Here is a 12833-nt window from a genome sequence, read left to right on the forward strand (position 1 = left end):
AGACAAATGCGACAATTTAAGCGCGTTTTGCCCCGTTGGCGCAGCCTCCGGCTCCGGCTCCAGCTCCAGCTCCAGCCTCGACTCTTGCTTCGACTCCCTGGCACGCAGCAACAAACTCGCGCAAATTGTTAGTGTTGCAGCCACAGCAACAGCGCCACTAACAAAAACAAGCTAGCTGCTCTAACAGCCGCATAATACTCCTTGACTAAACTCTTTAGTTGGGAATCTGGACTGAGCAGAGCTAAGCATGGCTGTCCAATCGCTGATACGATAAGTGTGATTTGTGGGAGCAAGGAAAGCACGATACTCTAAGCAAAAGTGAACATTGGAGTACAGAGTATGGGCAGCTGGATATACCCCGTTCAGTGCTAGGCACAGCACACACACTGCACAGCATAAAATTAATGTCAAGCAAAATGGAGAAACAGCAGTAGTGCCAGCAGCAGCCCGATTCCGTTGCAGCTGCAACTCCTGCGCCAACTCCTGCTCCAGCACGATTTTATGCTCTAGCTGTGTTGGACGCCTCTGCAACGGCGTCAGCCAAAAACTGCGCCAAAATGATGTGGGTCGTCGCCGACTTGTTGTGGGCGTTAGCTGCTAGCTCGCAACTTTTGTTGCATATTCAGCAGCAGGAGCAACAGCAACAGCAACAGCAATTCGCTTCTTGAAAATAAAACTTGGCAACGGCTGGCTTTGAGGCGCTAATATGATCGCATTTTGTGGCAAGTCAGCTTGCAACTGGCAAGCCATAAAAACTGTGTCGATGCTGGCAAATTGTGCGTGGCACAGCATAAAAATGTCGCCGACATGCAACACGAGCGGCGCCACGCAACTTAATTGAAATGCCATAGGCCAAAGGGTGTGATGGGAATGGGAATGGGAATGCTGCATGCGTATGCCATTTGCTCATTTGCCCACTTGCTCATAGATAACATATGTAGATGACAGCATTGAGAGCCTCCCCTGACGCATGCAGCGCTCTAATGAGTGCACATTGTGCACACGGCCAGGTGCAAATGAGGCTTTGTTCTGGCCGCCTTTGGGGCCACTTTGCGCCGCCTACGCCAGCTGAGAGCTGAGTGAGAAATCGATGCAACAACTCGACAAAAGTTCGGAGCACTTGTCATTTCTGGCACGTCGCACAGCAACATTAAAGTCAGTTGAAAAAGTGAATGGGTTTTGGGTTTGTGAACCCTTTTTGTTGCTTTGTTTTGTTTTGTTGTGTTTGTTGCTTTTTGAATTGTTGTAGCGGAACTGACCCCGACACGGTCGCATTTTGGGTTTGAAAAGCACTTAAGCTGTATTTTGCATGTTTTTTTTTTTTGTGTTTCGGGTAAGCATCTTAACTTGGAGCTCTTCCTCGTTGTCTGTGTGTGTGTGTGTGTGTGTGTGTGTGTGTCTTTTGGGCTCTGGGTTATTTAATGAGTCATGTGCTTCAAGGTAATTCATAAATACTTAATTATAACTTGCTGCCCGGAGCAACCGGCGGACCCCAACTTATCAGCTCGTACACGATTTGGATGATTTCGTCCGCATTGATGTGCTTTTGGCTCAGCTTGTTCAGTGGGGCCTGCAGGTCCTTGGAATGCTGCAATAGGTGGCTCGTTATGAAATTTTAATGCTCAGTCGCCGCTTCGACTCGAACTGCACTCACCCGAGCCGTCTCCACCAGCTGCCGGAACTCGTTGTCGCGCAGCGCCCTGTAGAGCTTGGCAAAGTCGCCGCCCTCGCGCACCTTGCGCGTCATCAGGCTGTTGAACTGAGCGCGGGGCAGCGTCTGGACGGCCTCGCGTAGGAAGGTGGTCAGGTCACGGCGCAGCATCAGCTCGACGGGCACGACTCGCGACAGCTGGAGGGCGCGCAGTCGATTGGGCAGCTTGTCCACCACGCTGGTCACGTCGTAGCCCGAGCCGTACTCCGTCACATAGTCAATCAGATCGGCAAAGTCGGGCGCCATGCGCATTTGCCGCCAGGTCTGGCCAAACTCCGCGCTGCGCACAAAGTCCACGGCCTGCCGGAACCTCGGATCGAATATATAGTAGCGCGCAGCTATGTAGCCAATGCGACGTCGCGGCACCAGAGCCATGAAATCCCGCAGATCGGCGCGCAGATCCGCGAGAGCCAGGCAGCCCAAGGCGCTGAGCACCAGCCCGAAGAATAACAAATGCTTGGCCATCACGACACGATTGGCTAACGTCTGGCCAAGTTGAATTTGGCCAAGCCACTTATATGGGCCAGCGCGCACTATGAGACAATATTTGGCTTTGTCAAAATGCGGCGAAGGTGCTAATTGACTAGAGAGGGAGAGTGGGTGAGACAGAGAGAGAGAGATAGAGAGAGATGCCTGCTTAAGCGATTTATTGAACTGTAAATAGTCAATTAGCTGCTGCTTTTACTTTCACTTGTCCATCGCATTGTTTACCCAATCCAAGAATAGTTCGATTCGAGCAAAGACGAATACGAAATGCACTAACAAAAGAGCTCGATGAGTGAATGTCTGACTACTCTTAGCTTGGATATTTTATTTATTTTATTTTTATTTTTATGAATGGACAGCAAACTTGTTGGAGTTATCGATTGATAGATGAGAGAGATTTGAATAATATATTTACTAAAATATATTAACTGCTGCATCTGGCCTAAAAAGAACGAACCGTAAGCAGTGAAATCAAAGGAGCTACTTTAATAACACTATTGTCTATATATAATCCATCATTATCCATTATTCTATATATTTAATATAATACAATACAATATATTATCGCTTAATAAGGCATTACCTATTTATATATAATATGGAGCATCAAGAGTTTAATCAGTGAACTCATTCATTCGTCTTGCTGAATATAATAGTTTTTCCAGTTTTTCATTATTTATTTATTTATAAAATTAAATACTTAACAAATGTAAAATACAGACCTTTGACTATTTCTGCTTAGATGTGTGCATAAATAAACATATTAAGCAATACGCAAAAATAAAAATGTTTTATTGATTTAAAACTAAAAGTGATACTTGTTAATTAATATTTAATATTTTGACTTTCAGTCAGCTTGTCGAGTCTTTGAGTAGAATAACTTTTCTTTGACAAATATTAAATATTTGTTATACAAGACATGCATAATTTATATACTATTAGATTCGATTATAATTTCTAAACATGTGTTTAATTTTCAACAAATATATATATATGTATATATATTATTTAAATTTATTTACAACCATGCCATTTTTAACCAATAAATAATCTTAAGTAAATCAATTTCTGTTTCTGCTGCTTTATTTCATAAACTTTAAATCTTACCTATATATTTATTTTAATTAAATTAAATGCTTATCTACTGGCAGCACAACTGCACAAATTTGTATTTTAAATTTATAAACATTTTATCTTCTTCCGCTTGCAATGAAAACTGAAAGCTGAAAGCAGCCGCCTAAGCCACGCAATCTGCTTAGCATTTCCATGGCAAAGCGCACTTGTAGCTAAAACAGCTTTCTAGTAAAACGATTTTGAGATGCCAGTCTTGACCTTAATTTCGCCCACTTGCTGGCCAGATATTTCACCTTTTGGCCTACACACACCAGCAAATATATATTTGCTTTGAGGTAATTATAGTACATCCGATTAAGCTGTCACAGTTAGTAACAAAAGTATGATACCGTCGACAGAAGAGAGTATAAAATTCTAGACAATTTGTTGGCTGGCTTATTGAACTTGCAATTGTAAAATATAACAAAAGACTTAAACTGCACTTGGCTGGAAGCCTTGTGGCTCAGACTAATGCACACAGAGAGAGAAAGAGAGAGAGAGAGAGAGCGAGAGAGAATAAACATAAACAATCAGCTTGCAGGCTAAACAACAATAAATCAAGTGTAAATTCTTTTGTCTGCCCGACTGACTGTAATTGCTCCCATTTGTGCATTAAAAATCATGATTGATTTCAGTCCAGACAGACGCACAATAAGCTCTACTCTATCTGGCCATCGGACAATGTGTGTGTGTGTGAGTGTGTGCAGTGTGTGAGCCAAAAATTAGAATTCAATTGCGTGATTTATGCAACTAGCAAATTTACGACTCGCCGGAGGATTTCATTCCATTGCCCAGATAAATGCACTCCTCGACCAGACCAGACCAGCCACGCATTTACTTTTGTAATTTGCCACAGCTCACATTAAAGTCGCCAAGCACGAAACAGGAAAAACTGCTGCAGAGACACGAAAACCACATTTACAACTATATCCCATGTCCGGGATCTGGTCGCGCTCCTTGTCGATGTCTGCGCCTTGGGTCGGCATCAACACTAATGCTTATCTAAATTTCTGTTAATGAAATCTACTGATAGGTCAAAGCTTTTTGCTTCCATCGTTCGACTTCCGGCATTTGGGTCAAAAAGCGGCTAAACAATGAGAGAACTTGATACAAAAATTAACAGGAGCGGCTGAACGGGCCGAACGAAAAGAGGCCCAATTAGGCGAGAGAGTTTGTGTTAGGTTTAACTATGAGAGGATTTCTTATGTAATTCACAATTATATTATTTTGACACAGCATATAAAATGAAAAATAAAAAATTAATAACAAAGAAAAAGTCTTCTAATATACATAGCAATGTAAAACAATGCAAATAATCTAAAAAAAAAAAAAATAAATAAAATAAAATAAAATAAAATAAATAAAATAAATAAAAAAATAAAAAATAAAATAAAAAAAAAATAAAATAAATTAATAGAAAAAAAATAATATAAAAAATAATTTGTATTAAAATACAAAAATAAATATTAAAATACAAAAGCCTTGAAAATTAAATTAAATATTTATAAATGCTTTAATTTTAGATTGCAGTTTTAGGCTTGTTTAAAATAAATTAATTTGCACACTTACAAAAAAAAAATTTAATACATTTTTAGTATTATTTATTTATTTTTTCATATTCTTAAATTTCTACAGATTTAATTCTATCTTTTTATAATAATATATAATATATAATTTTTAATATATTTATTATTTATTGTTTATCTGTTTATATTCAATAATTAATTTTTATCAATAATCTATTCTATTCTTTATTTAATCCATAAATTACATTAATATGTTATGCAACCAACTAATGAGTATTATCATTAACAATAACCGTTATTAATAATGATACTGCCCAGGTTCATTGCTAATGTATATTTCGCCTGACTTTAAGTCGCTTTAATGTCAATTGATTTAGGCCCTAATGATTTTCTATGGCTTATAGTTATGGGCTTTCGGCTGAAACGCTCCTGTTTGGGCGAATTAGTCTGTTGAAAAGGGTTGACGTGTAGTAAGCGGCTTCTACACACGCACACGCTCCAGACGCACGCACACACACGCACACACATGCAGACTGATGTGTGTAGTACAAAAGGCAAAACAAATAAGCCATAAATTTGCATGCCAACAACAATTGGCAATTTTCCGTAGGTTAAAGCATAAACCGGCAAACAAACTGACTAACAAACAAACAAACAAACAAACGATAGAACGAACAAGCAGCACGGCTTCACGGCACAACAAAAAAGGTGAGCCTGATCCCACCGTCCAGCCACCCAACCACCCGCAACAGTCGTAAGTTTAAAGTGGGCATTGTGCGGCGGCGTTCAGTGAAAACGGAAATAGAAATGAAAGCAGCACGTGAGGGGGCGGGGCAGCGGGGTGGGGGTTGGCGCGTAGGCTGTTATCGGCGCACAGGTAGCAGCAACAACATTGCGTATACGTAACGCACGTGGATGTGTACATTGTGGGGCAGCCGCAGCACAAATGAAGCTGAATTGTTGTGGCTTGTGCCGTGTGGCTGAGTGGGCGAGTGGGCGAGTGCGTGGCTCGTATCTGTGCGTAATAAGCTCAGCATTGGCTGAAATTCTCGTTTATATTTTGCTGCTACTATACATGCATATACACACATACATATATACATATATATACATACATATTTTTCTTTTTGTTTGGCCAGTTGTCCGATTGTCCGCTGTAAATGTCCTTTGAAGTTTGTTTATGATTTTCGGATGTTGTGCGCGTAGCCATGGCTCTAGCTATTCTTATTGTTGTTGCTGTTGTTGTTGTAGTCGGGCACAAAAAAGCGGCAATCGCATAAGCCGCGCTTAGATTTTGTTGTGCGTATTAGTGAGATTTATGCATTTAGGAAATTAAACATCCTGCATGGCGACTGACTCCAGTGTGTGTGTGTGCAGAGTGTGGGCCAAGGTGTGTTGTTTATACACACGCACACACACACACATATTAAGTACTTGTGTGTGTGTGTGCTATAGCTCTCTTGCCAGTGGCAGCAGCAACGTCGCGACGCCGCTGTCATTAATTTTAAATCATGCGTAAAATCGCGTAATGTCGCCAACACAGCCGCCAGCATCCTTTGGGGCCCAACATGCACGCCTTTTTTACACACTGTAGATGTGAGTGTCAGTGTGTGTGTGTGTGTGTTTGTGTTTACATGTAAAAAATGGTTGGGTTGTGTGCGTTTTTTGTTGCTGTTGTTGTTGTTGTAGGGCTTTCACCGTCGCGGCGGCTGCTTGGCGGAAATGCGTTCGACCACATCAATCACGCGACATTGACAAATGTGCATATTTTTGTTGAAATTATATGGGCACGCACACATACACATATATATACATATATATATGTGTGTGTGAGTGTGTGTGTGCTGGCCACTCTGGCCAGCCAAGTGGCTGTGCAAATTATTGGCTACAATAGTCCTTCAAATTGGGCAATTTATTGCTTTATTGCTTTTACGTGTTTCGTCTGCGGCTTCGTTGCATTTTTTTGCACTCGGCGCTTGTTTTTTTTCTCGCCAGCACTTGTTTTTGTTGTTGTTGCTGCCGTCACTGATTTATATAATTGCAAATTTAATCATTGCTATAAAATTTCAAGCCACTTGAAGTAGTTAATGGGCATTCATAAATGTCGCAATTATCGCTGTTGCCCTCAACGCGCTGTCAATCGGTCTGGCAGACACCTCTAGACTCCTGCTGAACAGTGTAAAGAGTATTTACCAGGCAGCGTAACGTTTATAATTTTTGTAGAAAAAATTAAAAGAAAAAAATATATAAATTGAAACAAATATATATTTATTTAAATTTTTAAAATAATGTATATGATTTATATTAAAATAAATTTAAAATATTTTATTTAATTTATTCATAAAATTAAAAGACAACTATTACTCATCAATTTGTATATAAAAAAAATTAATCATAATTTTTATTTTAAATTTTGGTATTAAAATTCTTGTTATTGTTTGAATTGAAAATCAATTTTTTTTATTTATTATTTATATACAAATTGATGATAAAATTAACATATAATGAATACTAATATATAATAATATAAAATATAATTTACAGCTTTTTTTTAAATATTTTAATAAATATTTTTGTATGATTAAAATGTAAAATAAAAATTATAATTTATTTTATATATACAAAGTATTGAGTAATAATTATTGTAAAATTATTATAAGCAAATTACATTAAAAAATGAAAAATAAAAATTAGAATTTAATTTTAATGTAGAAATTAATGAATAATAATTATTTTCTTTTGAAAAATAATATATTTTAATTTAAAATAAAAAAGTAGAAACTTCTTTTTAAAAATAATATATTTTAATTTAAAATAAAAAAGTAGAAACTAAACGTTTATTTATTTATCACCTTGCCGTAAAAAATTGCATAGGTCTACATATTTTTCAACTCTTCTTTGGGTTATTTGCTGTCTCTGGCATTTACACATTTACTTGCCAACAGTTTAAATTAATTTTCATATTTATTTATATATTATAACCTATGATGCTACCACCCACTCCCCTCCCTCACACCCTGTTTCCACCTCACACCAATCAAAGTTCACCAAAGCCAAATTTCAAAATGTGTTCCGAGACGAAAAGTTTGTTGGGGCCAAACAATCCAGTTTATCGGTATAAGCTTAACGTAGAGCACTGATTTTTTTTTTTTATACAGAAACGTTTGTTCAGAAAAGTTTTCGTCGCTTTCGTAATAGTTGTAAATTGCAGTACTCGTAGTCGATTCTTAGTTTTCTACAATCTATATAAATATATATAATTTTGTTTAGTTTTTTTGGTGTCTTCTAAATCGCATCATCGTAATAATGGCCAGAGCACAAGTTTTATGCTGTAATAGATCAGTTGTGGGACTGCTGCGCTTCAATCGCGTTGTCTCGTTTATGCCGCGAGTGCACTTCATGCAGATTCGCAGCAAGTGCGAGCAGAAGGGCGTCGTCATCGGGCTCTATCTGAAGGATGGCGAGAAGGCGCCTCAGCTGACGCCGAACGGGGAGAAGTTCGACGATCGCGTTGCCGGCAAGATCAGCGAGCTGATCAAGGAGACGAACATGGACGGCGAGCTCGGCAAGGGCAGGATGTTCAATAACCTGGACAAGGAGTACTCCTCGGTGGTGGTCGTCGGCCTGGGCAAGGAGGGCATCGGCTACGACGCCGAGGAGGCAATCGATGCGGGCATGGAGAATGCGCGCGTGGCGGCCGCTGTTGGCACCCGATCCCTGCAGCTGCAGGGCGCCAGCCATGTGGCCGTCGATGGCATGGAGTATCCGGAGCAGGCGGCCGAGGGCGCCGCCATGGCCGTCTGGCGCTACAACGTGAACATACGCAAGAGCCGGCGCATTGAGGTGCCCAAGGTGGAGCTGTACGGCTCATCGGACGTTGATGCATGGACACGCGGCCTCTTCAAGGCCGAGTCCCAGAATCTGGCCAGGCGGCTCTCCGAGACGCCGGCCAATCAAATGACGCCGTCGACCTTCGCCCAGGCCACCATAGACTCGCTGTGCCCGTGCGGCGTTACTGTGGAGGTGCGCTCCATGGACTGGATCGAGGAGCAGCGTCTCAACTCCTTCCTGATGGTGGCCAAGGGATCGTGTGAGCCGCCCCTGGTGCTGGAGATCAACTATATCGGCAGCTCGCCCGAGGACAAGCCCCTGCTCTTGATTGGCAAGGGGCTGACCTTCAACAGCGGCGGCCTCTCCCTGAAGCCCAAGAACGGCATGGATGTCTTCCGGGCGGACGTCAGTGGCGCAGCGGCCGTGGTGGCTACGATCCGGGCGGCCGCAGCCCTCTCGCTGCCCATCAACGTGACCGCCGTGCTGCCACTGTGCGAGAACATGCCGTCGGGCATGGCCGTGAAGCCCGGCGATGTGGTCACCCTCATCAACGGGAAGACCGTGTGCATTAAGAGCGTGTCCAGTGCCGGCGCCGTGATGCTAGCCGATCCGATGCTGTACGCCCAGAACATACACAAGCCGAAGATGATCATCGACCTGGGCACGCACGCCAAGGGCGTTGCCTACGGGCTGGGCGCTTCCGCCACTGGCCTCTGGACGAACAACACGATGCTCTGGCAGCAGTTCGAGAAGGCTGGCTCCATTACCGGCGACCGTGTCTGGCGCTTTCCCCTCTGGCAGCACTTCAAGCGCCTGGTCGAGCCGAATTTGACCTACGACATGTGCAATGTGGGCCGAGGACCCGCCTCCTCCTGCCTGACGGCGGCGCTGCTGCACAAAATGGTGCCATGCCTCGACTGGGTCCACCTGGACACCCGTGGCACCGGCCTCACAGTCGAAGACGGTGTGCCGCCCTATCTGCTGCGCGATCGAATGTCCGGACGCCCGACCCGTACGCTCATCCAGTTCCTGCACCAGATGGCGTGCAAGTAGCGTAGTAGGTAATCCCCAGATGTCCCAATATTTAATTGTCCAGTGACTGCACCATGGCCACTGTGATGTCCCTCAGCTCGAATGGCCATTGTGCTCAGTTTTGTAAAGATTTGGTGTACAGCGAATTGAATCAGTGTGCGTAGCTTCAATAGATTTGACTATATTTATTGTGTGTAAATCATCCCAATGAAATAAAGAAATTTTATGTATTTTTATTTTCAAATAACGAGATTTCATTTGCCTGTGGGATAGTTATAAAGTGGAGATTATACTATATATATATTTAGAGGAATCTATAAGAGACTAGAACAGCTCTGAGTCCAATGAAGCTAGGGAGCTTTATTATACAATTATTTATAAGTAAATACTACTGGACTTATAGGAATGAGATATCTCTCTCTCAATCTTTCTATTTCTTTCTGTCTCTCTCTCTCTCTCTCTCACTCTCTCTCTCTCTCTCTCTCTCTCTCTCTCTCTCTCTCTCTCTCTCTCTCTCTCTCTCTCTCTCTATCTCTCTATCTCATATAAAGCAGAATGTTCCTGGCTAATTGTCGAAACTGTCGTAAAGCTCACTGTGCGCTGACTATAGCACTATAGCACATAAACATACCCATACTATATACATACATACCCATACACATACATATACATGCACATCTATATCCTTAGGCATAGCTCCGACCCAGTTGCGGCGTTCCTTGGCACTGGTATAACTGTGATCTGGGTATCCATGGCCCGGGGCCGGGGCCGGGGCCGAGACGACAGCCGCAAGTCACTTTGACTCGCACTCGTTTGACATGTATTATTTGTGCGTACAAGTTGTGCATAAGTAATGAGGCCGCTGGGACAGTGAAGGGATCGGACTCTTTCGCCCTGGCAGAGCCGCAAGTCGTGCGTATGGAAATTAACCACAAATGCGCCTAAAAGCATACAGCTGTGTCCTGTGTCCCGTGTCCTGCGGCCCTGCTCGCCCCACATCCTTCGCTCGCCTCCAGCCATCTCCTGTCGCCTCCTTCGGCTGCTGCTGGCATGGCAAATAATTTAGGTTCTGCTGCTTCCATGTAGACTTTAAATGAATTGTGCCAACGTGTTTTCATTACGTTTTACTTTTACGTAACTGTGAATAGATTTCATTCCGTTTCGTTTTCCTCGAATCCTGCGCATTTTTATTGCCAACGTCAGCAGCTGCTGGTGGTGCGGGTGGCCAGCGCGGCTTGTTCGTTGCTTAATTGGAAGGAAATTAAAAAATAAACAAGCAACGCTAAAAGTAAATACTACACGTTTGCGATTACCTGAGACTGGACCCAGGCCGGCAGCAGCAGCAACAGCAGCAGCAGCAGCGGCAGCAGCCCCGTTACCTGACCCATTCCACCAACCACTTGGCACCGCCCGAGGGCTGTTTGGAATTTAATTTTCATTTCGCTGGCCCCGCGCGTTAATCTCAACTTCATCTTTGGATCCGCATTCTGGCCCTTAACTGTGCAAATAGATTTCAGCGCGTGTTGTTCTGTTTGTTTTGTTTGTTTTGGACTTCGTTTGGCTTCGCTTGCCAGCTCAAAAAACGCAAATAAAAAACTTTCAATTGTTGTTGCGCAATATTTGCCCTGAATTAATTAAAAGCCATTGACGCCCATCAATTGGCTAATTGAAGTGCTGCCCGATGCTCAGATACTCGGCTACGCTCTCTCTCTCTCCCTCACTCTCCCTCACTCTCTCGCTGTCTATCACTCGCCTCCATAACTCCAACAATCTGCAATCATATCCAACGTCTGCCCAATATTCAATTTGTCATTCAAGACGCCATCGGCCTGTGTCAATACAATGTTCCATTCAAATTCGCACTGGGCACAGGCAAATTCTGATTCCAGTGCGGCACGTGATGCCAGGCTTCACTAGCTCCAGCTGCAACAGAAATAATCGCAGTATCTGCTGCTGCTATTCCTGCTCATGCTGCTGCTCCTGCTCCTGCTCCTGCTGCTGCTGCTCCTGGCATAACTAATAAGACACTTATTATGCTGCGGAGCTCTGGTTACGTTATACCAGTTTAACGATATCACGTACATACGTTAACTAACGCTAACTACGTCGTTAAGTGTGTTGCGGTGGGTTGCGGCCGAGCTGCCTCTGCCTTTGCCTTTGCCTCTCCTATTGCCTTTACCTATGCCTGAGCAGGGACAACGCCAGCACAGCAGCCTGTACTAATCAAGCTGCCTCTGCCACTGCCACTGCCTCTGCCACTGTAACTGGCACCATGCTGCGCGGACAACGTGTAAGCAATGGGCCGCCAGTGGCGCCTGTCGAGCTACTCAGCGAAAATTTACATTTTGCTGGCAGCCAGCAGCTACAACAACAACAACAACAACAGCAGCGACAACTAGAACTACAAGCCAGAGTGGGTTTGCACTGAAGATTGACCGACTGGCAAATACCTGCAGAAAGCGTGAGTGTTGCATGAGCAAAAGGTGAAGGAGTTGGAGTTGGAATTGACATTAGAGTTGGAATTGGACTACGAATCTCGAGTCAGAGAGCAAAGTCTGAGGCCTGCATTGAGACTCGGCTAATTCATAAATCCTCTATGATTCAATTTTGGTCTTCAGATGATTAGGAAACGACTTGGAACTCGAATTACTTTAATTTCTTGGATCAGAGACTATACAGTCTTGCAGCTGATATATATGTATATATGTTACTTCAGACCTTGCCAGAGACAAAACAGATTCAGAGAGCAACATCCATCGCATTCCCAACTCTGAGACTTACGAGAGCCATTAACAATATTCAAAGTGCTTCTGTTTTCATTCGACTAAATCAAAGTGCTTCTTTGTTCACACTACTCAAAGTATAGGCAAATCTCATTTTCAGCAGAGTCTTGAAGCTGTTATAGGTTTTACATCGAGCATCGCTCTTCGGAAATACCTCAGAGAGCAACATCCATCGCATTCCCATCTGTGATAAATACGAGAGCCGAGTCTAAGTAGAGCTCGCAGCGCTTACTCCCTCGCACTCTCACTCTCTCACTCTCTCTCTCTCTCTCTCTCTCTCTCTGTCTTTTAATGACAGCTAAACTATAAGCTCAGCTATGCATGAATGCTTAGAGAACAGAGCGAGCAGCA

General features: G+C 43.0%; 2 protein-coding genes across 2 annotated transcripts; one reads left to right on the forward strand and one right to left on the reverse strand.

The window, feature by feature from the left end:
• Positions 1-1201: 1201 nt before the first annotated feature.
• LOC108654546 (uncharacterized) lies at positions 1202-2216 on the reverse strand. Its single transcript, XM_018105995.3, has 2 exons — positions 1655-2216; positions 1202-1588 (listed from the first exon to the last, which is right to left on the reverse strand). Exons 1-2 carry the CDS (start codon positions 2174-2176, stop codon positions 1460-1462), a joined length of 651 nt encoding a protein of 216 aa, XP_017961484.1. The 5' UTR covers positions 2177-2216; the 3' UTR covers positions 1202-1459.
• A 5707-nt stretch (positions 2217-7923) lies between these two features.
• On the forward strand, positions 7924-9946 carry S-Lap8 (Sperm-Leucylaminopeptidase 8). Its single transcript, XM_030391112.2, has one exon. It carries the CDS (start codon positions 8143-8145, stop codon positions 9718-9720), a length of 1578 nt encoding a protein of 525 aa, XP_030246972.1. The 5' UTR covers positions 7924-8142; the 3' UTR covers positions 9721-9946.
• Positions 9947-12833: the final 2887 nt, after the last annotated feature.

Source organism: Drosophila navojoa, chromosome 5, assembly GCF_054131105.1.
Source record: "Drosophila navojoa isolate 15081-1374.11 chromosome 5, UAZ_NAV_1.0, whole genome shotgun sequence".
Classification (NCBI taxonomy): domain Eukaryota; kingdom Metazoa; phylum Arthropoda; class Insecta; order Diptera; family Drosophilidae; genus Drosophila; species Drosophila navojoa.

What these genes read in the sequence shown, in the direction of transcription:
- LOC108654546 (XM_018105995.3), bottom strand. Translation starts at nt 2,176, where the DNA reads ATGGCCAAGCATTTGTTATTCTTCGGGCTGGTGCTCAGCGCCTTGGGC. An exon ending in AGCTGGTGGAGACGGCTCGG is followed by an intron (nt 1,589 to 1,654) that starts GTGAGTGCAGTT and finishes CACCTATTGCAG; the next exon opens with CATTCCAAGGACCTGCAGGC.
- S-Lap8 (XM_030391112.2), top strand. Translation starts at nt 8,143, where the DNA reads ATGGCCAGAGCACAAGTTTTATGCTGTAATAGATCAGTTGTGGGACTG.